Below are 22,345 nucleotides of genomic sequence, written 5' to 3'. Positions count from 1 at the left end.
TCGAACCGCCCAGTGCAGAAGACCCCCAGTTCCACACTCGTCTGATAAGGGCCAGTGTTAAGCAGGTCTTATTCCCAAGTGAGTAAGTATATTTAAGATTTCAGCTTCAGTGATTCTTTCCCTTAGAGTAGGATTCCCCAACCTGATGTGCTTTAAATTGATCTACAACTGCTCCCATTCATAGCTGGTGACATAGGAGTTGTAATGCAACACCTCTAGAGTGCAGTGAGTTGGGTAAGGCTTGCATATTTCCTGTTTCCACTATATGGCCTAAATCATATTGTAGGTCCCAAATAGAATACACCCATTAAATCAGTGGAATTTATCTATGTGTTACTTAGCCATTCAACAGCAGATTCATTGGGGGTATTCTAGTTGGGGTAGCTAATAGGATTCACATTTTCTTATAATTTAGAGGGGGAAATAATGGCTTCAATGGAAGCTATGTGTTTCCTTTCTAGGAAAAGGAGAATATGTAATGGAGTTTCTATTGTGGAAATTGAAAGAAGTGTTTTTTCCCCATCTCTTAAAAACTTTGAAATGTGTAATGAAAGCCAACTTTCCTGCAACATGAGCTAAGTAACAATTGGAAAAAGCATGTGTGCATGTGTGTGAGTACTCAGAATGGGAATTATTCCAACTGTTGTCTAGCTCATGTTTCAGGAACTCATTGGCATTTCACAGACTACAATTCAAAATGCTCTGTCTTCCCCAAAAGCCTTCTTCCTGCTCTACAGTGAAAAGTAATGGCATACCGTTCTGTACAATGCTTGAAGGGTACAGAGAACCAGGGACAGGGGGAATGTTTAAGAACAACAGGACTGAAATGAGAGAGAGAGAGAGAGTGCTTGGCCATGCCAGTGTCATTTCTATTGAGCAAATTCAAGGGCAGGTATTATACATTCCTAGGAAGAGCACAAAAATAAAATATGGACAAAATATTTCATGATGTTTTTCATCACAGAATGTTTATTAATGTTTAGCCAAGATGCCAGCATCTTGTGAGGCCAGAGAATCTTAATCCAACTCCAAGATCAGGACTGTAGTCCCAATTGCTTAAAATTATGTTTCATTGCAGCCCATGAAACATAATTGCAAGTAAACATGTATAAGAGCTGAGTACCAAATAAGACATGGAGAACTGGTGTTGATTGGCTTGTAATGGAGCACAAACATATGGCAGATTCTCTGTGCCATCCTGTTGTAAGGATAATCATTTGTTGTATAGTGTATACACCCAAAGATTGTTGTTGAATTGTCAGCAAGATATGAACCAAAACTGCAAACAATTTAAGGGCTTGGGAGTCAAACCTTAAATCCAGTTCCATGCTGGACTAACTGAATCAATGGGACATGCATTACTATTGACCTCCAAAGTTCCCATTGACATTGATTCTATGTGTCTTCTGCCCTGCATAAGGCAGTGGATCCACCTCATTGTCTTGCTCTCTCCTCTAGCTCTCAATTAATCTGTCCGAGGAATTCCTTGTCTCTCCTGTCTGATCTTGGAAGCTAAGGAGAGTCAGCCCTGATTAGTACTTGGATAGATGACCACCAACAAATACCAGGTGTTATAGGTTATATTTCAGAAGCAGGAACTGACATAACCATTTCTGAGTACAGTGGTACCTCGGGATACGAAATACCCAGGTTACGAAATTTTCGGGATACGAAAAAATCCCATAGGGAATTATTGTTTCGGGTTACGAATGTTTTTTCGGGTTACGAAAAAACTTTTGGTGCTTTTTTCGGCTTTTTCGCACGGAATCGCAGCTTTTCCCCATTAGCGCCTATGGCAATTCGGCTTACGAAGGCTTTTCGGGTTACGAAAGCGGCCGCGTTACGAATTAATTTCGTAACCCGAGGCACCACTGTATTTCCAGTTAGGAAACCCTATGAAATGCATGGAGTCACTATAAGTCAACCGGTGACTTGAGCGCTCTCTCTCATACACACACACAGGTTCTGTTTTGGCTTGGTTTTGTTGGTAGCAAAATAAATATTACTGACCACTGCTTGTTTCCATTTCTTTAAAGGGAATGTCCTAATTCTTAAAAAGTAGGACAGTGAGATATGTACCTTCCCAAACTATGAAAAAATAAGTATTTCCATTGAGGCAACACACCATATACCTTATACTTCACAGTCTTAATTAGCATCTGGAAAATAAGGAATGGCCGAATAACAGTTCTGCAGTTGTTTGTATGTATAGGCCTTAATTATTTGCTTCTGCATGATATATGATGATATATTCATGTCAGCCCAGTAAACCATGTAGACATTTCTACACATGGTATTGAGGGTACCCTCACAGAACTTCAGCTGAGCAGTCATACAGACATCTAATGCAATTCTCCTCAGTTCTGTGTCTTTTGTCATACTCAAATAATTTCTGTCTCCTTTTTCTTTAAATTAGCAGTTATTCAAAGCCTATGTATAAGAAACAAACCAGTAGCCCCAAACAAGTGCAGAAGACTTCTGACAGAGAGATACAAGGAACAAAAGACGCCCTCATTCAAGACTTGGAAAGGAAACTCCGATGTAAAGATAACCTTCTCCATAACGGGAACCAAGTAAGAAGATGTGTTTTGTGTACAGCATATAACTGGCAGAGGAGCTGCAAAGTTAGCAATTGAGCTGAATCACCCCAAGGTTGACTTCCTTACTGTTTGCATACCTTAAACCAAGTGTGGGAACCATACAGACTTCTATGTGGTTTTGGACTCTCAGCAGCCTTAGCCAGCATAGCCAACAGTAAGGAATGCTGGGAGATACAGAAGTTTATCACACGGGAGGAATTTTCCTTAATTTTGAATGAAAGGAAAGTGGGGCCAGAACACATTCACATGAATTCGCTAGTTCAGTAAATTTACATGAATTCAAATTGCATTCGAACTGACTTCCCATTGCCTGAAAATAGCTTGCCATTGCCCAAAATTGCGTGTGGTAGTCTATCATGCAATAACGTTAAACCCCATAATTGCATTCAGATTGCCATTGGATTATACTTCCAGTTTCTGTCTGAAAAATTCCACAGTGCAGCAACATGATTCTGAAAACTGCTTTACACCCAATTTAATAATCCAAGGCCCATTTTTGAAAGAGTGTGCGTGTGTGTGTGTGTGTGTGTGAGAGAGAGAGATTTGAAAAGTCATTGTGCATATGTTGAAATGTCCACTGAAACTTTAGTAACAAAAAATGTCTTTTGAATTACCAAAGCTTACTTTCTGATTAAACAGCACTTGTGCATGTAAACCTATAATTAGTAGTTGATGTCAGAGTCTGTAGAAAGAATTCTAGATGGAAGACCATGACAGAGGTCAGGGCAACGCTGTAATTGGGATCCCATCTGAAGTATGCTGGACTATGCAATAGGGGACATTTAGCAACTGTACTTACAGGAGTGTTGTAACTTCATAGCAGAGCACATGTTTTGTGGGTAGGAGGTCAGGTTCAATTCTTGGCATCTCCAGGTAAAATTGGAAAAATAAATGCACAAAACTCTGAAGGGCTGCTAAGATAGATAGACCTACAGTCTGACTCAAAACAGAGTAGCTTTCTATGTACCTAAAATGGTAGTCCTGTGTTGTGTCCTGGCTCTTTAATGCCTAGATCAATGTATTTGTGTCCTGGCATCATTTCCATGTTTCCCAGGGCAGCTGTTGAGAAAGACGTTGGGGACGAAGGAGAAGGCACATTATTATGATGTTGCCTGGACACTAAGTAACTTGGACTAGATGTTAGAGCAGGAGGAAAGAGCTCAGCATGAGGCTATTTTCACTGGCAACTCTATCTCTTTTCAACATGTTATTTTGCCTTGGTTATACCTACTTAAAAGTAGCACTGTTATACTCTACTTGCCTTGTCCCTTTCACTGGATATAACATTTCACAACTTAATAGATTGAAGTCCTGTTCCCTCTGTACCTTGAGTTTTTAGTAAGCATATGTGCTGTGCTCCTTGCTGAGTAAGCTAGTCCAGGCTGAATCTAGCCCCAATCAGATAAAATTTCCCTTTACAAGAGCTGATCTAAGAAATTAATTCAGCGTCTTATTCATTTATCAGCTGGCAGATGCATAGGTTTTTTTCCACAGTGTGTGACTAGAGACACCTTGTTTAGCAAGATCTGATTGCTATCAAAGCACCCCAGAATAATGAACCTGTATCCATGTAATGAATGAGGCCTCCCCAACAAGGCAGATGGGTTTTGGAGTCTTGGTTAGCATAATGACTAACCTTTAATAGTTGTCCAGGGCAGAGAAAGAGTCCATTTGTATTAATGACTTTGTCTACTAATTTTAGCATTAACTTGGCAGTTTGAAGCTGGGAAAATTATGAAAGCGGAGAACAGACTAGGGAAGTGATTTTTTCTCTATTGCTAACCTACACTTTAATGTGTCTGACTGTAGATAATATAATATTAAATTTGTAATAATGTTAGATTGCTTAAATGTTTATTGTTACCTTTCTGTGGGAATGAATTAGAACTAGGTAGAACTTGATCCCTTCCCCACCATCATTCCCTTCTCCTTCTGAGTCTTATTAGATTGTAAGCCTGAGGGCAGGGAACTGTCTAATTTTTAAAAAATGTAAGCTGCTCTGATAGCCTTTGTGGCTGAAGAGCGGAATATAAATACAAATAATAATAATAATAATAATAATAATAATAATAATAATAATGAGGTAGAGCTGTCTTGACAATAAGGAATAGCAAATGTATTGAAAATGTCTAGGAAATAGTACACTAACTGAAGATACTGTTTTGCATACTCAAAAAATGGTAAGTTCCACCCAATATCATGCTGTGATATGTGTCCCCATATGGTACAGTATATGTTTCTGAATTCAGCAGCTCTTTAATATCAGGGCACAACCTCTCTCCTTGTGTTTTACCAGCTATAGAAATACAGAAAATGTCATTCAGAGAAAACAAGCTCCTTGTTTTTTTCAGGCCCATTTCCTTTGCAAAGGACTGTTGAAGGATAAGAGTCTGGCACAAGTATTTGCAGTGAATAAAGGCTTTGATACTTGAGGTGCTACTTGTACCTCTTTATTTGCTTTGCCCCCTTTGAGGAAGTAAAAGTAAGCATTACAATTCAAATGGTCTCAAATTTGTCTACCCACAGAGAAAGCTACTGTAGCAATTGATCTATAATATATGTAGGAAGATGGGCACGTACCATAGCTCAGGATGGTGTTGCATTTTTTATTCTTCATGGTGTGGTGTGAGTGAGTTTTGTATTCTTTGTGATGTGGTATTTTTCAGCTCATTTACTCCTTTTGTCATCTTCCTCATTCCTGAAGATTTTTCCTTGGTACTAAAGAATAAAGGTGACAAGGCCTAGGTGGTAGTGACTAAAGTAATAGCTTGTATTACCAACTGCTCAAAGATACTGAGTATATGTTCTTCTGTAGCAAGCTCTGAATGAGGATTAAAGCCCAAACAGCACTCCCTGGCCTTCTCTAATTGATTTTTCCCCTATTCACTTTGCCTTATGTCAAGCGTTTAAGCTACGAGGAGAGAATGGCTCGCAGGTTACTAGGACCAGAAAATGCTGCATCTGTGTTTGAACCACAGAGTGAAGAAAATGCACAGGATACACAAGTAAGTTCTTTTTCCCCACCTGCTAGAACAGTAACAGTTCTCTCACATTTCAGTTATTGCGGATCAAACCTATTTATGAATTGTGTAAATAAAAAACATGACAGTAAGAGCCAAAAGGAAGCATGGTGAAATCACTGTGATGGGCAGAGTCCTCATAGAATCATAGAGTTGGAAGAGACCACAAGGGCCATCCAGTCCAACCCCCTGCCAGGCAGGAAATCCAAATCAAAGCATCCCCGACAGATGGCCATCCAGCCTCCATTTGAAGACCTCCAAGGAAGGAGACTCCACTACACTCCGAAGGAGTGTGTTCCACTGTCGAACAGCCCTTACTCTCAGGAAGTTCCTCCTAATGTTGAGGTGGAATCTCTTTTCCTGTAGCTTGCATCCATTGTTCCGGGTCCTGTTCTCTGGAGCAGCAGAAAACAAGCTTGCTCCCTCCTCAATATGACATCCCTTCAAGTATTTAAACAGGGCTATCATATCACCTCTTAACCTTCTCTTCTCCAGGCTAAACATCCCCAGCTCCCTAAGTCATTCCTCACAGGAAATGGTTTCCAGACCCTTCACCATTTTAGTCACCCTCCGTTGGACACGCTCCAGTTTCTCAACATCCTTTTTAAATTGTGGGGCCTGACCAGAGCAGAATAGAGTGGCCCTATTACTTCTCTTGATCTAGACACTATACTTGTATTGATGCATTGGTCTTGTTAGCTGCCGCATCGTACTGTTGACTCATGTTCAATTTGTGATCTACTTGGACTCCCAGATCCCTTTCACACGTAGTCTCGGTCAGCCAGGTGTCAACCATCCTATTTGTTCATTTCATTTTTCCGCCCTAAGTGCAGTACCTTACATTTCTCTGTGTTGAAATTCATTTTGTTAGCTCTGGCCCAGCTTTCTAATCTATTACAGTCATTCTGAAGTTTGATCCTGTCCTCAAGGGTATTAGCTACTCCTCCTAATTTGGTTTCATCTGCAAATTTGATAAGTATGCCCCCAATTTTGTCATCCAAGCCATTGATAAAGATGTTGAACAGCACTGATGTTCTTCCTTCCACTGGCCTTCTGAATGCTGTCAGAATCAGAAGTGGAATAATGGTAAGAAGACAAGCAGAAGAAGAGGGTAGAATCATCAAATCATATTGGAACATACATAAACAGACACAGAGACGTAAAATGATGTAAAGAAAAGCAAAAAGACAAGTTAGTACTGGCTCAAGACATTTCCCAGTCACCACAAAACAACAAGATAGCTTGGGGCTGAGGGCAAGCTATGTGGCCTGCCCATTATTATCCTCCAGCAGCCCCCCAGCTTCTGCTACCTGGGGTGGCTGCCTCATTCTGCCTAGTGGTGGGGCCAGTTCTAGATGATGTTGTGATGGTGCAAAACCCAGGATGCAGAGGTCCCAGGGCAGAGGCAATAAAATGTTCACAATAAGAAGGAATGGCCCAGCTGTATAAATGGTTTTCCATAGAGCAGTTGGTTCTTTCTCCATACAAGCAAATGGAACAATTGTGTGGAAGTAATACTTACCTTGCAGTTAAAATATTGTAGTCTGGGTCAGGGTAAGTGTGGCCCTACTAAAAGTATTTGCTTCACTAACTTTTATAGAGAAAATAAGAGTCCATAATTGGAAAAAAAAACATTGATACTAAGCTGGGAATTACTCTTGTATTCTTTGTCTGGAGGTGCCTGTCAATGTCCATTCATCCACAGGACTTATTGGGCAACTATCATAAAATATCAAGAGTTTTAAAATAAAAGCAGCTAATAACTTATCAAGCTGTAGAAGAAATAAGAATCCTTATTAGAGAATTTGTGAGCATATTCTGATGTAAAATTTTTCTAGGTTGCAAAAGCAGTATTTCAAAATGCAATCAACAGATGTAACTAACTTGACACAGAGCTTATGTCTTACTGAGATGGATCCACAAATAAAATACTTAGAACTGTCAGTGCTGCACTTCCTATATTTAACTGGCCTCATTGGTAAAATGGCAGAAATATCACTGTGTTAGCTTGTGTTGAATCCAATTCCATCTGTTATTCAGAAATCTAAAATGGGTCTCGTTAGTTAGAGTTAAAAAAATCTAGTTGCTCATAAAGTCCATGTGATTTAGTTAAAATGTTACTGGAAAGCTTAGCTAGCCCTGTGATCTAACAAGGAAAATATTTTCCAGTTTAAGATGTGTTGACTGCCATTGCTACCCTTTTGTAAGTGTGCACAGCACTTAACTACTGCCAATACTGTATTAAAATGACTTGACTACTATTCCTGCCCAGATGAAGGACAGTGTGTCCCTAGCTCCCATTTCATATCCCACTGCGATGATACACCCCAGCCTCTACTCTAACAAAGGCTACCTGTTTGCCAAAATATTTTGGACCTGTGGAGCAAACTGAATATAGCACAGGACTCCTGATTTTGTTCACCGTTGCTGATAAAGATGTACTAAAACAGATTCTATGTGTAAACACGTGTCCTTTGCTTTTATATTCTAGAGTAGAAACTGATGGTGATAAATCACTTGTTTGCTTCTCTGGCAAGTTTAGGCAGTGGCTTTTCAGCTATCTGTCATAACTGAATAAAGCAGTGGTAACCCCTTTTTCTTTTTGGCTTTCTCAGCAGCAGAACTTGGAAAGCTCACGCCTGCAAGTTCCAGCAGCCCAAGTAAGGTATGTGACATGCACAGCTTTAGCTGCAAGGTGACTTCTATGTAGTCTGATGATATAAGACTGGATCCAAATGGCAAAGTTGTATTTAATGAAGGGACTAGTGAGATACCACTGGCCTAACTGTTGTGAGGTCATGACTTTAACTATCCAAACCTGTACATCTATACCCATTGTGTTTACTGGCACTTACTCACAAGTAGGATCTAGAACTGCAGCCTGAGGCACACATTTCAAGACATGTACAGTTGATGCTACGAACACTGGAATTGTTATTAAAATTCTAAAATACATGTTGCAATCAACTCACTTCAGTCTAGATTTAAGACATACAAGATAGAGTGGGTGTCCACTGGGATTTGGTTTTGGGACACCCTGCAGATACCAAAATCCATTTATGTTCAAGACCTATTATATACAATGTACAGTAAAATGTTGACTGTAATATAAAATGATCAAATAAATATTAGCTTTTTAGAATTAATAGATTTTTTTTTAATATTTTCAAGCCGCGGATGCTTGAATCCGTGGAAATGGAGGGGACTTTATTATGTCAAATGCCACGAATCCAATGATAGGAACTTTGTTGTGTGAAATAATAAGTTATCTTCAAAACAGTTCAGGGGGGCTCCTGTCCGAGTAAAGGTTCCAACCTAGAAATGCAATTCTCTCTCTTTGGAAAGTGTCCCCACTAGGCCATCATACAGTGGAATTACTAATTCATTTACAGTGTAGTTGAGGTGTGTAATAGGTGGTGGTGGTGAGAAAACAACGAAGTATTGACTTTTTAAATTTATACTTACAGGAGCAGGCCATCTTCAAGAGGGGAACGGAGTGAGCAAGGCTCAATCCAGGAAAAGTTTTTCCAACCACGTTTCTTGCAAGTGCCTGAAGATATAACAGTTGAAGAAGGACGATTCTGCAGGATTGATTTCAAGGTAGTGATAATATAATGCCCAATATTAGATGCTCTTAATAAGGTTTTATACCTTGCTGAATCAGTCTAAGTTCCATCTAGTCCAGCATCCTGTATCAAATGCTGGCCAGCCAAAATAACACCCAAATGTGCAGATGCAAAAGATGGCACACTTTTTGTGCCATTTTGTCTGATCCTAGTAAAGGTATTAACCAACTGTGGTCTTAGAAAATTAGATTACTTATATCCTCCATGAATCTGACTAATCTTCATTTTAGCTACAGGCAACATCACATCTTTTGATAACATGTTCCATAAGTTAATTACAGAATTCCACTAAGAAGGATTTAGAATATAGCTAAAAGGCTTTCCTTTCAGCCTGCTCATCCATTGTCACAAGCACTCCTTAGTTATATTATCTCTCTCTTTTTCTTTTTCTTTCTTTCTTTCCCCCCCCCCCTTCCCCAAAAAAATGGAGCAATGTATCTTTTATAGAGCAAGTGCTTTTTGTTCTTTCGGCTTGTATTCTGAGACTTGGTACAATTCAGCGTTCTTGTTACCCTTCCCTTGCCTGCATGCTGACAAAATTTGTTAATGAGCAGAAAGGCTTGAAAGCATTTGCACACCACTGATCATTACACTAATGGACCAAGCCATGTGACATGGGCTTCTTGGCCTTTCTGTATAGTTGAACATTCCTCCTGGCCAATTTTTTAAAATTACACAACTTAGGCTGCTAATGTCACTTACTGTACATGGCTCTGTACCTTGTTTATTTCCATAGTGCCTTATTCATTATGGGAACAAAAGCTTTTCTTCTTCTACCAAGAGCTTTTTTTATAAAATACTCTTTTAAGCTTTAGAAAATTTAATATACCAAAATTAAATTGTTACTCTGAATAAAGCATACTTGAGTTAAAAACTTGCAGCCATTTATCACTCTACTCTTTTTTCACAGACCTGTAGTATGAGTCCAGCTCTGTTTTTAATGCTGCTTCATACACTGCAAAAGTGTGGTCCACAAATGTGTTGAGCAAAAAAATGTGCAATGATTCTTCATACTTAGAAATTGCTGGGTATACATACACTGGAAAGCAATGAACTGCAGTGATTTCCAAAACATTGCAGTCTGCTTCCATATATTACATTTAATTACTACATGTAAATGCTTTACATGCTTATATGTTTTATGTGGGGGAGACTTACTGTTATTATTCACATCAGTCTTCTCTCCTACAAAAGAATCTTTCAAGTGCTGCAAATTATAAAGGAAACAAAGTAAAGTGATATTTTGGCTGCTAGCTTTCACTCTCATTTTACTATATCATGTTTATGTGTGATTCTGGGGTTGCACGCAGCCTCTCAGGGCTGTTTTTGAGGCCATCAGCCCTTCCAGACTGCCCCTTTTCTAGCCAACATGACCTATTCTTCCTGGAGCAAGAAATTGCCTTTTAAATAGATTTTTTTACCCCTTTTGCTCTGTTTAACTTTAAAAAACAAACAAACAGCTTTTCAAAACCCAAATGGTCACTTGGCCTCTTTTGGGATTATGTTCTTTTAGCATTTTTGACATTCCTTATAGCCCAGAGAGGTTCCTAGAGCAGAAAACTGTACCAGAGACTTATAATAGTTGTCCAGCCCTGTACTAGATAATCCTGGCGCATAGGGAGCAAATGACCTTTAGCGCTTCAGTGTATGAACTCTGCCAAAAATAAAAATAAAAGTTTACTATTTCTGTTTTAGTACTTCCTATGGTTATAGGTGCATATGGTAGTTTTTTCAGCTAAACTGATTCACAGTACAGGTAGGCTGCAGTTCCACCTCTCCTCTAAATGCACCTGTAAAAGTGTGGATCAGAGGGAATTGTATGCAATTGATTGATTGTGTGTGATGAAAGTATAAAATTCCATATGTCATGTACTACTGTTCTATCAATCTTTATTAATGCTTAAGCCAAAGGCCATTCACATGATAAAACATAAAACCAATGACAGCAATTCAGAATTATAAAATATTCCATCAAATAACATCCAAATTTAATATACAATATGCTACTACTGTTCTAATTCATAATAACACTACTCATGTTGGCTTGATGATAGAGCAAGAAGTGTCAGATATAGATAGGGGAACCCAGGTTCAATCCAAAGTCAGCCACAACACTTACTGTATGGCCTTGGATCAATTGCCACTGTATGGTGTAATCTACTTCACAGGATCATTGTGGAAATAAAAGAAGCTGGATAAAAAATGTAATAAGCAAAGTATAAAATGAAGAGTTTAAGATGCTCCTATGGTAAACCTGTCCTTGGTTGTAACTTTTAGTACTACAATACTTTTATTCTGACACTGCCTGAGTATCTGTTGTCTGTCCTCTTACAGGTGAGTGGGCTACCAACTCCAGATGTGGCATGGTACTTAAATGGAAGACAGGTCCACCCAGATGATTTTCATAAAATGATTGTGTCTGAAAAAGGCGTCCACTCATTCATTTTTGAAGTTGTCCGAGTCTATGATGCAGGAACATGGGAATGTGTGGCTTATAATCGTGCTGGAGAGGCATCCTTCACAGTAAAACTAGATGTCATTGGTAAGAAAGAGCTTTATGTAGAAATTATCTGATATTATTCTATTGTTAATATCTTTTCTTCATATGTGCTCAGTTGCAGCATTCTTTGGCATCTTGAACTTCCTTAATTCAAGATGCCCATGTTTACATGGCAATTCAAAGACATTGGTGTGTTAGTCGGGAACAGTATACAAAGAGATTTTGTACCACTACTGAGAGTCCCCTTACATGACAGTGGCTCACTAACCAGCAACCCATGGGCTAAGACATGAGGAAGTGCAGTTAATCTTTCTATGGGATGCACAGCACTGTCTTCCTTCAGTGCTGTATGTCCAGTTACAATAATATAAGCTTCTCCCTCCCTCCATCCCAGCAACAAGTACATGATTGTGTTGAGGAGGGGATGCAGCAGCAGAAGGGTGTGTTTGGATAGGCTGAGTGAAAAGATGCATAGTTCTACCTAGTGAAACTCTATGCTATGCCCCTTTTCAGGATTTGTAAACAATGAAAGGTACCAGGACACTGTTCCACATGGCAACCCTAAGTAGAATTTATCAGCTCCCTCTATCACTTTGTACTGTTTTAACACAAATTGAGGTGCCCTTATGTATACATCATCACTGACAATGAAGTGGTGGCCTTGCTGACATAGGATCTACTTCCTGTGTACACTGGGACACCTCCATACTTCAAAATAGAATTCCTGAGCAAAGCTAACTATTTGTGTCATTCATACTGTTCCAGATTATATAGCTTTTATCTGCCTTCACTTTTAGTATGCTATGGTTGTACATGCACCTTTCATAGTTTTTGCCTTTAAAAAGAAAATACATATTTCCTTTTTCCTTTCCATTTGTCATTAAACATCTAGCCCGAGAACATCGGAAAGCCCCAGCTTTCATCTTTAAACCACAAAGCACAAGAGTTTATGAGGGGGATTCAGCCAGAGTTGAATGTCAAGTGTCTGCTATTCCTCCACCACAGATCTACTGGAAAAGAAATAATGAAATGGTACAGTTCAATACAGACAGAATCAGGTAGGCATGCATCTGATAGAACTGTCCATAGCTTTCTAGAAGTCAAGGTGAAATTAAATTCTGTTGTTCTAGTTTTCATATTTGAAATAATTTCGGGGGTACAGCCATAAGAAGAGAAAATGAATTGATCTATACCAAAGACAGCCTTCTGCTATATTTTTGCTCCTCCAATAATCCAATCAGCATCTTAAATCCTATTCCAGGTTTTCCTCCCATCTGATATTTGGTCAGTGAATAGAAGGCTAGCTGTTGTGTGTGTTGTATTGTATTATATTGATAACTGCTGTTCCTTCTTGTCTGCTCTAATTAAGACTAAATTGGACTGACTTATATTGATGTACATAATGTTTTATGCTAATATGTTTTGAGTTCTTCGCGCGCGCACACACACACGCTAGCTGGGTAAATTTTTAAAAATACAAGTAGCAAGAATTGTTACATTTCTTCCACAAAAAGAATGTCTACACTGCAGTATGAAAAGGCATGGTCTATTTAAAGTTATCTAGCATGGCACTGAGTCCCACTGGGGGAGACATTTTGGAGTAGTGGTGGAGTTAAATTGAGAAAAGCATTATGTTTTTTCCCTCTTTTCCTAGTATGTTTCATGATACCTCTGGGAAAGTGTGCTTGCTGATCCACAATGTAAATAAAAAAGATGCTGGTTGGTACACAGTGTCTGCAGTCAATGAGGCAGGAGTGGCAACATGCCACGCCAGATTGGATGTTGCAAGTAAGTGGCACCTTCTTTTCTAACAGATGTAACTATACTTCATACTTGTGTCCCAGCTTAGTGCTATTTGTAAAATAATCCTTTCTCATTATGTTGCACGTACACTCATGGGCTAACTTATCCTGCTTGTCCATCCTGTTAAATTATATGGGTGGCAGAGCTCTACCTCTGGATGTTTTAGTTCAGAAGACATATGTGTACATTGGTTGTGGGGGTAATTTTTAGACTATGCTTTTCAGCACAGTGCAAATGTCAGCCCTAAGCAGCTGTTGTTGTTGTTCTTGTATGCCCTCAAGTAGTTTACGACTTATGGTGACCTAAGGCAGTGAACCTATCTTGGGGTTTTCATGGCAAGTTTCTTCTGAAGGGGTTTGCCATTGCCATCCTCTGAGGCTGAGAGAGTGTGGCTTGCCCAGGTCACCTACTGAGTTTACATGGCAGAACTGGGATTCAGACCCTGGTCTCCAGATTTCTAGTCCAATGTGCAAACCACTACACCATGCTGACAACACCATGGTGGACCTAAATCACTAAAATTGAAGATATTGGACAAAGTGCACAGGGCTGGACCAAACATGTGCAAGATGGAAGATACTGAAACACAAAGTATGTACATGTTCAGCAAACACTGTTGTCTAAGTTACTTTGTGCACTTTATAGATAATTATGCTTTTTGATTCTGCAAATTCAAAGGAAAATTTCATAGCTGGGCTATAACTGTTCCTCACCCTTTTAAAACTAATCTGTATTATTTCTATTCCTTTTTTAAAATTATCTGTTCCAGCTCACACATACAAGCCAATACCAAATCCAAAGCCACTGAAGGTTCGACCAACTTTTAGCAAATACTTAGCACTCAATGGTAAAGGTTTGGATGTGAAACAAGCTTTCTTGCCCGATGAAGGAGAATTTCAGCGTATGGCAGCACAGTCTGGACTCTACGAGAGTGATGAACTGTAATGAACAACTATAAGTAAAAAGACATCTCTTGATCCTGTGACACACTTAAGAGCATCACAGAGAGGCAATTAAGTGATGGTTGCACTTATTAGCAAACATGCATAATATATTTTTATTTATAATTTAACTTGCTCTCACTTTCTGCTGTTGTGATTTTACCAAGATCGGTTTTTATGAAATGTGTGTGACTGTAGCAGAAGAAAATTTCAAAGGTTTGTACTTTTTAAGTTTAAAGGCCAAGAAACTAGGCCAGTAGATGATCATGAAAGTGGAGATGGCTTGAACATATCTAGATTCAGTCACCAGGTTTTTATTTGTACTGCTTTGTTAATATTACTCTCCTTACTATTAAAATTTCTGCAGGCTGACTACTAAACATGAACGTGAGTGTTTTTAATGAGTTTTATGTCCAATGCAAATAAAGTTTTAAATATAAGATTTGCCATTTGTCTTAACTTTAGAATACAGGTGTGTGGGAACTGTAGTTTTTTTTTAAATAGTGTGACCATGGAGCATTCTCTTTCTATTGCAAAAGTTTGTATGTGAACAAATAAAAGATCACACTGATCTGTGATTTAAAGCCAAATGAGAAATAAGCCAGTAACAGAAAACATTTGGAACATTAGACTACAAGCCCTAGCCATGCTAGCAAGCATGGTCAATGGTAAGAAATGCTAGGGGTTGCACTCTAACATCAGGAGGACGAAGTGGATAATACCCAATATTCTGATAAGAATTTAAATTGTGTGCCTCTCCATATTTAAATAATCATAAAATAGCATAAACTGTTTTCAGTAAAAAAAAATGGCAGCAATTGAGCATGTCCCTATGATACTTTCATTTTTCTTTTTGGAGTTTTAATTATTCTTATGAAATGATGGTGTACAACTATGGCCCTCCAGATGTTTTTGGACTATGATTCCCATCAACCAAGCCAGCATAGCAAGTGGTGAAGATTATGGTGGTTGCTGTTTTTTTAAAAAAAGAAACATCTCTGAAGGATCAAGCCTAATCCTATCAGAAAAATCCTTGAGACTGTGTTTCACAAGGAAAGTACTAAGAAGAAGAAGGTCTTCCTTGGAGATTTAGAGAAGACATCTTATTATCTAAGTAAAAATAATATTTTATATGGGATAAGGTGTTAGTGTAAGGCAGTGATGGCGAACCTTTTTGAGGCCAAGTGCCCAAACTGCAACCCAAAACCCACTTATTTATTGCAAAGTGCCATGTCCCACTGGCTTTCTAGTAACAAACTCTGGCAAACTCTGTGCTGGGACGATGGCACATGTGCCCACAGAAAGGGCTCTGAGTGCCACCTCTGGCACGCATGCCATAGGTTCACCATCACTAGTGTAAGGCTTTCTATGTAGATCTGCCCTCAATGATGGTTCACAAACTGCAACTACGTACAAAATGCAGCAGGTAGAATAGTTGTAAACCAGACACTAAAATCATGGCATTCTGTATCATTTACATGAGCTTTCTGTTAGTTTCTGAGCCTAGTTCACAGTACTGTTTTTGCTCTTAAATATTAAATACATTGGATGAGACTGTGTTATCTGAAGACAGGGTTCCCAAAGCATTGTGATCAATGTTGTATGCTGTGCTTTGTGTCCATTAATGAGAGTCTTTAGGCTGGTGGGTACCAAGGACAGGGCTTTCTCCTTTGAAGCCCCACAAGTTTTGAACTCTCACAGGAGGGAAATATGTGTGTCCTAATCCTTGCTGGCTTTAAAAAATCATGTAGGGCACATTTATTCTAGTGTGCATTTGAGACTTGTAAATTACATCTTTTACATTACAATAAAAGGAGATTAGGAATGGGGAGGGCACCTATGAAAGAACTAGAAAAGATCCTAAAGAGTGAATATATACAACTGAGGACAAAAGGTAAGAATTTTACAAGTTATTGTATTCCCCACCACCATGTACAGGTATGAGAGATGGACAGTGAAGAAAGCTGATGGGAAGAAAATAAACTCATTTGAGATGTGCTGAAAGAGAGTGCTGAGAATATCATGCACAACTAAAAAGACAAATAAATGGATACTAGGACAGAACAAGCCTGAAATTTCCCTGGAAGCCAAGATGGCTGAATTGAGGCTGTCATACATTGGCCACATCATGAAAAGGCAGAACTCAGTAGAAAAGACAATGATGCTAGGAAAGATGGAGGGATGTAGAAAGAGAAAGACCACATGCTACATGGCTGGACACTATTAAGGGGCTTCTTGGCCTTTTGGCTAAGATCAAGTGTATTAAGGGGTGCACAAGTATGAATTTACAGGACCGTCCTAAATAAAGCAGTGGAGGATAGGGAGTCTTGGAGATGTCTCATCCACAGGGTTGCCATGAGCTGGGATCGACTTGAAGGTGGTTAACAACAACAAAAGCTTGGGCAGCAAAAGCAAATCCTTAGTTGTACACATTTTGCTGTCAAAAACTGTGATGGGTTGTTTTCCATACAAGTTCCTATGTACATATTGTTTTTGTATTTGATAAAAAAAATTGTAAGTATAAAGTGTCTGAAGACTGTGCAGTAAAGTAACTGGCATTATTCTCAACCAAATTGTTTATATATCATCCAAATTGTGTGTGTGTGTGTACGTGCCCTAGGAGTGTTTTGTATGTTGTTGTTTGCATTTAAGTTGTTTCCGACTTATGGTGACCCTATCATGGGGTTTTCTTGGCACAATTTGTTCAGAGGAGGTTTGCCATTGCCTTCCCCTGAGTCTGAAAAGTGTGACTTGCCCAAAATTGCCCAGTGGGTTTCATGGCCGAGCTGGGAATTAAACCCTGGTCTCTAAGAGTTGTAGGACATTATTACATGGAGGAAAGGGGAGGGGGGAGGAAAAGGCAAAATGCCGAGATAATAGTGCAGTTGAGGAGAAGATTTTCAGATGACTTCCCATGAATGGCTTCTCAGCAGTGTGACTGAAGTGCAATTGGCAGTGTGCAAAAGCTATTTGTGTTTTATTCACACTTGGGGAAGCAATGTGGGTTTTTTAAATTTTAAAGGGACTGTTCACTTTCACTTTTAAATGCCTCTGTTGTTGCAGTGTTACATTTTGTTGCAATGTCCCTTTTAGTTACAGTCTTTCCTCTTATATATATTTATTCAATACCTTGATTCACCCCCCCCCCCTTCCATTTAGCTGGGTGAGAAACAAAGGTGGGGAGAAATGGAGGTGGAGATTTGTTAAAGAATAAGAAAAATATGATTTGTGTGAAGCTGATTTTTGAGACGTAGTAAGTTTACAACATGTTTAGCACATTTTAAAAGGAACTGTAATAAACAAGCAACCGGGATCTTAAACTTCAAAGGGACTGCAGGAAGCAACTTGGGTTTAAAGGGACTGCTGGAGGCAAGGATGCATGTGCAAAATGATCAATGCCAATGTACTAAAGATTTGTTCACAGGTATGTGTGAAAGGAATCATGCTATTCTTTGGCTGTTAAGTTTCTGAATCACAAAAAAGTGAGAGCAATAGAGCTACAGCGCTATTGTTGCTTCTTGTTTTCATTATCAAGATTATTGCTGAATTGGCCCTGGTGTGATAACCTCCTGCAGTCCAGCACTCAAACAACTACACCAGGCTGGCTCTCTAGTGTTTTGCATACACACACACATGCACATATATAGCAATCCTGTGATACAGATTAGGTTGAGTTGGATTTACAGCAGACAAGTCATCTATTGAGTTTCTGGGCTGAGTGAGGATGTGAAAGTAGGTCTGACTAGTTCATTGTTCTGACCTCTAGTGATCTATAGCTAGATTACCGCACTGCACTCTTACAGTGCTGCTATTCCACTTTACCTGCTCTGGCTGACTCCTGTTGCATTCTGGGATTTGCAGTTCAGGGAGGGGCATTTAGAACCTCAGCCAAAGAGCTCTTAGGCCTCACTGAACTACAAACCCCGAAATGCAAGAGAAGGCAGCCAGAGCAGTAAAAGTGGAATAGCAGCACTATAAGAGTGTAGTGCAGTAATGTTTGTTTTGTCATTTACACATGCACTATCATAAAGCATTAGTAGTCAGGATACTGAACTAGTCATACATTCATCTTCACTCAATCAGCATAGAAACTCAATAGAGAATCCAGTTCCTGTAACTCAGCCACAGGATTTCTGTGGAAATAGAAAACCGAGTAGTTTACCCACACTCTTTGTAGGCGAAGTGGGTAATACCCAATATTCTGACAAGAATTGAAATTGTTTGCCCCTCTCCTCAAACACAATGCAGCGGTTGAATTGCGACTCCCAATAATCTTAGCCAGCACAGCCAATGGTGAGGGATACTGGGAGTTACACTACAAAATCTGGAGGGCCACACAAAATCCAGCCCTGTGAGTCTTTGTTGTTGTTTGCCTTCAAGTTGTTTCCATCTTACGGTACGGTGACTCTAAGGCGAAACCTATCATGGGGTGCAAGTTTCTTCAGAGGAGCTTTGCTATTGCCTTCCTCTGAGGCTGAGAGAGAGTGACTTGTCCAAGGTCATCCGCTGAGTCTTTGACAAGCCATGAACTTGCCAATAACCACACCTGGCCCAGGGGGACCAGATGTCCCAAGACTAATACAAATGAAAAGCCATGCTGCTTAGTCCTGCTCAAAATGGAGGACATTTTGAAATTGATATTTTGAATTTCTCCCTGGACAGAAGATGGCAATGTAAGGCAGGTCCTGGAAAAGGAGGGTGCGTGGTCACCCTGGCCTGGGCTCTTTTAGCAAGGTTAAACTTTAAAAGGCAGGGCAGTTGATTTGAAGGAGAGGGGAACAAAAAAACTACATTTCTTGCTTGAAAATCTCACTTTCTTCAAAACGTTTAATAAAGCCTTTTGGAAATATACCTCCTGAAGGGTGAGCCATTCAACCCAGCCCAAGTAAACACCCCCAGGACCCAGCAAAAGCCTCCAGAGACACTCTCCCAGGGAGGGATTATTTCCCATGGCAGACTTTTAATACTATATCTCTCCCTCTCTAGATTATATATTAATCTGATTATATATATCAGAACATATATATATATATATATATATATATAGAGAGAGAGAGAGAGAGAGAGAGAGAGAGAGAGAGAGATTATAATTCTGATTATATATATCAGATTATATATATATATATATATAAATCTCATGATGGATGGATAGATAGATAGATAGATAACACATACATACATACATAATTATCTATCTAAATCTTCAGATCATATCTAATGCGGGTGAATAGCGGTACTGTATATATAGATTATAGATTATATATAGATAGATTATATATTATCTATCTATATCTTCTGATCATATTTAATGCGGATGAACAGTAATACTGTTTGTGTATATATGTGTGTGTGTACAAATCTCTCTCTCTCTCTCTCTCTATATATATATATATATATAATCTTCTGATCATATCCAATGCGGGGGAACTGAAATATTGTGTGTGTGCGCGCGCCAAGGACTGCTTTCAGTTTTGGAACTGTTGTTGTTGTTATTGTTGTTATTGTTGCTGCTGTTGTGTCCCTCCAAGTGGCTTCCCTTCTGGCGACCCTATGAGGCTGGGGTTTCCTTGGCAAGGTTTCCTGAGGGGAGGGGTCTTGCCATGGCCCCTGGCCCTCCTCTGGGGCCGAGGAGGAGAGTGTCACACTGCCACTCGAGGGAGGCCTAGCGGGGGCCTGGGACTAAGCCTGGTCTCCAGGGAGAGAGAGGGAAGCGGGGGTTCTGGCTTCGAACGCGGCGGCGGGCGGCGTCTGTTGGCGCCGAAGGAAGGCTCCGAGGGGCGACTAGGCCTCTTGTCCCTCCGCCATCTTCTTCTTTCCCCTCCTCCTCCTCCTCCGTGGCTCCGCCATGGCGCCGGCAGGGGACAAGGCCAGCATGGAGTCAGGCCTCCTTGACCGGCGGAGTAGTGGCGGTGGGTTCGGAGCCAGGGAGGGAGAAAGGGGGCCCACGGCGGGGATGGGGGCATCCACACTGGAGAAGGAATCACCCAGTTTGGCACTCTGGGCCCACAACAAACTCCAACTCCCAGAATCCCATAGCCTTGAGCCAGACAACGAATTAAAGGGGTGCCAAACTGGGTTATTTCTCCAGTGTGGATGCAGCCTGTCATCCCCAAACTTTGGTCCCCCAAGTGTTTTGGACTACAGCTCCCAGAATCCTTGGACATTTGGCCAAGCTGGCCGGGGCTTCTGGGAGTTGAAGTCCAAGACACAGCTTGGAGGACCAACGTTTGGGGATTGCTGGAACAAAACATTGCACTCGTCCCTCCACGTGGCTTTTGCAGATCTGACCATTCACAGATTTTATTAATGCGTCCTCTCTGGGAATATCTAGGTCCTCTGGCAGAGTCACTCTGTGGTCAACTTCAACCAGACCTAGAGATTCCTAGTCAGAACCCTCCACTGGGCATTTGTAGCCCCTCCAGCGCAATTCTGTGGTCAATGTCCGGCAGATGTTATTGTTGACCCCAGAGTTGCACTGGAGGAACTAGAGAGGAGTTCTCTCAGGTAAAAACAGTGTGTTCGGTATTTGCGGTTTTTCCACATTCACGGGGGTCCTGTGCCCCTGGCCCCAGCGAATGTGGAGGGATGAGTGAATTAGTATTTATTGGGTGAATATGGGGCAGGATAACCACATAGGTCCTGACTGCAAAGTCAAAGTAAAGGCACCGCAAAATGGAGGGCCTTCCAGAAAAAGAATGGACGTGACCAAAGGAAAGCTAAATACTCTCACATAATGATAAACCCATGCTTCTTTGCTCTGCTCAAAAGGGAGGGCCTCTTGGGATTCCTCCTGGATAAATAATAAATATGTATTAAATAGAAATCATAGCCGTGTTAGTCTGTAGAATCCGTGTGTAGAGAGGCCTTGTAGCACCTCTGAGACTGTTAGTCTCAAAGGTGCCACAAGAACTCTCTACATATTGAAATTAGTCTCAAAGGTGATATAAGATCTCTGCATGCTTATTAAATATTTATTAAAATTAATATCTAAAGGTGCTACAAGATCTATCTACATGTTTTTAACAATTTTTTTAAAAATACAAGCACACAAACCACATGCGCCACAAAACAAAACAAAAACAAATATTTATAGACTTTTGTACTTAAGTATACGTCCAAACGATTCTCCTAACAAACGCCTTGTTCCCTCTCCCTCAAACAATAACAAGAATAACAAAGAAGAGCTCCCACTTCCCACCAATTGGACTCTTATTATGTATCATTAGTTTCCTTTTGAAATCAATAAACAACCTGAACTATAAATAAATCTCCAGTATTATCTTCATTAGATTACATTTCTCTTTACAAAGAAAATTTTAAAAAATAAATACCATCCTTTACCATTTACCATTTATAACTCAAAACCGACAGTTAAAACCTCCCCATCCCTTCTTTTATATAATCAGTAAAAGGTCCCCACATCTCTAAAAATAAACCTTTCCATTGTATCTTTCCTAATTTGGTGAATTTATCAATTTCTGAGATTTCCAGAAATGTAGGACATGTCCTGGAAAAGGAAGATGTCTAGTCCCCCTGCTCCCACCTCACAATTGCTCCTTCAGCCATTGCCCAGAGCGTACTTCCATCACTTTCTTAGTACACTTTCCCTCTTGTCCTCTGTCTTCTGATCATATCTAATGCATAGGAAGTTTTAAAATTGAAGTATCTTAGAGGCACACACACCTTTGGAGAGAAAACACATCTAGGGGCAGCTGTGTTGGCCATATAGCAAAGTATAATAACACATCCAAAATCCACAAAGTGACAGTACCTTTACGGGGACAACTAAAATGCTCAAAATACATGTTGCAAGCTTTCAAAGCCCAAATGTTTCCCAATTCTGAGAAAATGGGTA

General features: G+C 39.9%; 2 protein-coding genes across 14 annotated transcripts in view; both read left to right on the top strand.

Moving 5' to 3' along the window:
• The window catches only part of MYOT (myotilin), a 69,340-nt gene extending 54,410 nt beyond the window's left edge, over positions 1-14,930 (top strand). For 5 of the 8 annotated variants that reach the window (XM_042453486.1, XM_042453489.1, XM_042453491.1 and 2 more), the window contains 8 exons: positions 2,417-2,573; positions 5,504-5,605; positions 8,236-8,285; positions 9,088-9,220; positions 11,581-11,788; positions 12,639-12,804; positions 13,401-13,534; positions 14,319-14,930. In XM_042453486.1, coding sequence (XP_042309420.1) covers positions 2,417-2,573; positions 5,504-5,605; positions 8,236-8,285; positions 9,088-9,220; positions 11,581-11,788; positions 12,639-12,804; positions 13,401-13,534; positions 14,319-14,494 — 1,126 coding nt within the window. In that variant the 3' untranslated portion in view covers positions 14,495-14,930. The remainder of the gene's footprint in view (positions 1-2,416; positions 2,574-5,503; positions 5,606-8,235; positions 8,286-9,087; positions 9,221-11,580; positions 11,789-12,638; positions 12,805-13,400; positions 13,535-14,318) is intronic. The other 3 variants (XM_042453487.1, XM_042453494.1, XM_042453488.1) reach the window with 2 other exon arrangements.
• A 5,111-nt stretch (positions 14,931-20,041) lies between these two features.
• PKD2L2 (polycystin 2 like 2, transient receptor potential cation channel) overlaps positions 20,042-22,345 on the top strand; it is a 32,623-nt gene continuing 30,319 nt past the window's right edge. The window contains exon 1 of one of the 6 annotated variants that reach the window (XM_042454328.1): positions 20,042-20,399. In XM_042454328.1, coding sequence (XP_042310262.1) covers positions 20,336-20,399 — 64 coding nt within the window. In that variant the 5' untranslated portion in view covers positions 20,042-20,335. Of the gene's footprint in view, positions 20,400-21,504; positions 22,343-22,345 lie in introns of those variants that run through there. The other 5 variants (XM_042454323.1, XM_042454327.1, XM_042454329.1 and 2 more) reach the window with 5 other exon arrangements.

The sequence above is a fragment of the Sceloporus undulatus genome, chromosome 2 (assembly GCF_019175285.1).
Source record: "Sceloporus undulatus isolate JIND9_A2432 ecotype Alabama chromosome 2, SceUnd_v1.1, whole genome shotgun sequence".
NCBI classification, from domain to species: domain Eukaryota; kingdom Metazoa; phylum Chordata; class Lepidosauria; order Squamata; family Phrynosomatidae; genus Sceloporus; species Sceloporus undulatus.
Note: the sequence above shows the minus strand (reverse complement) of the source record. Positions and strands in the feature narration are given on the sequence as shown.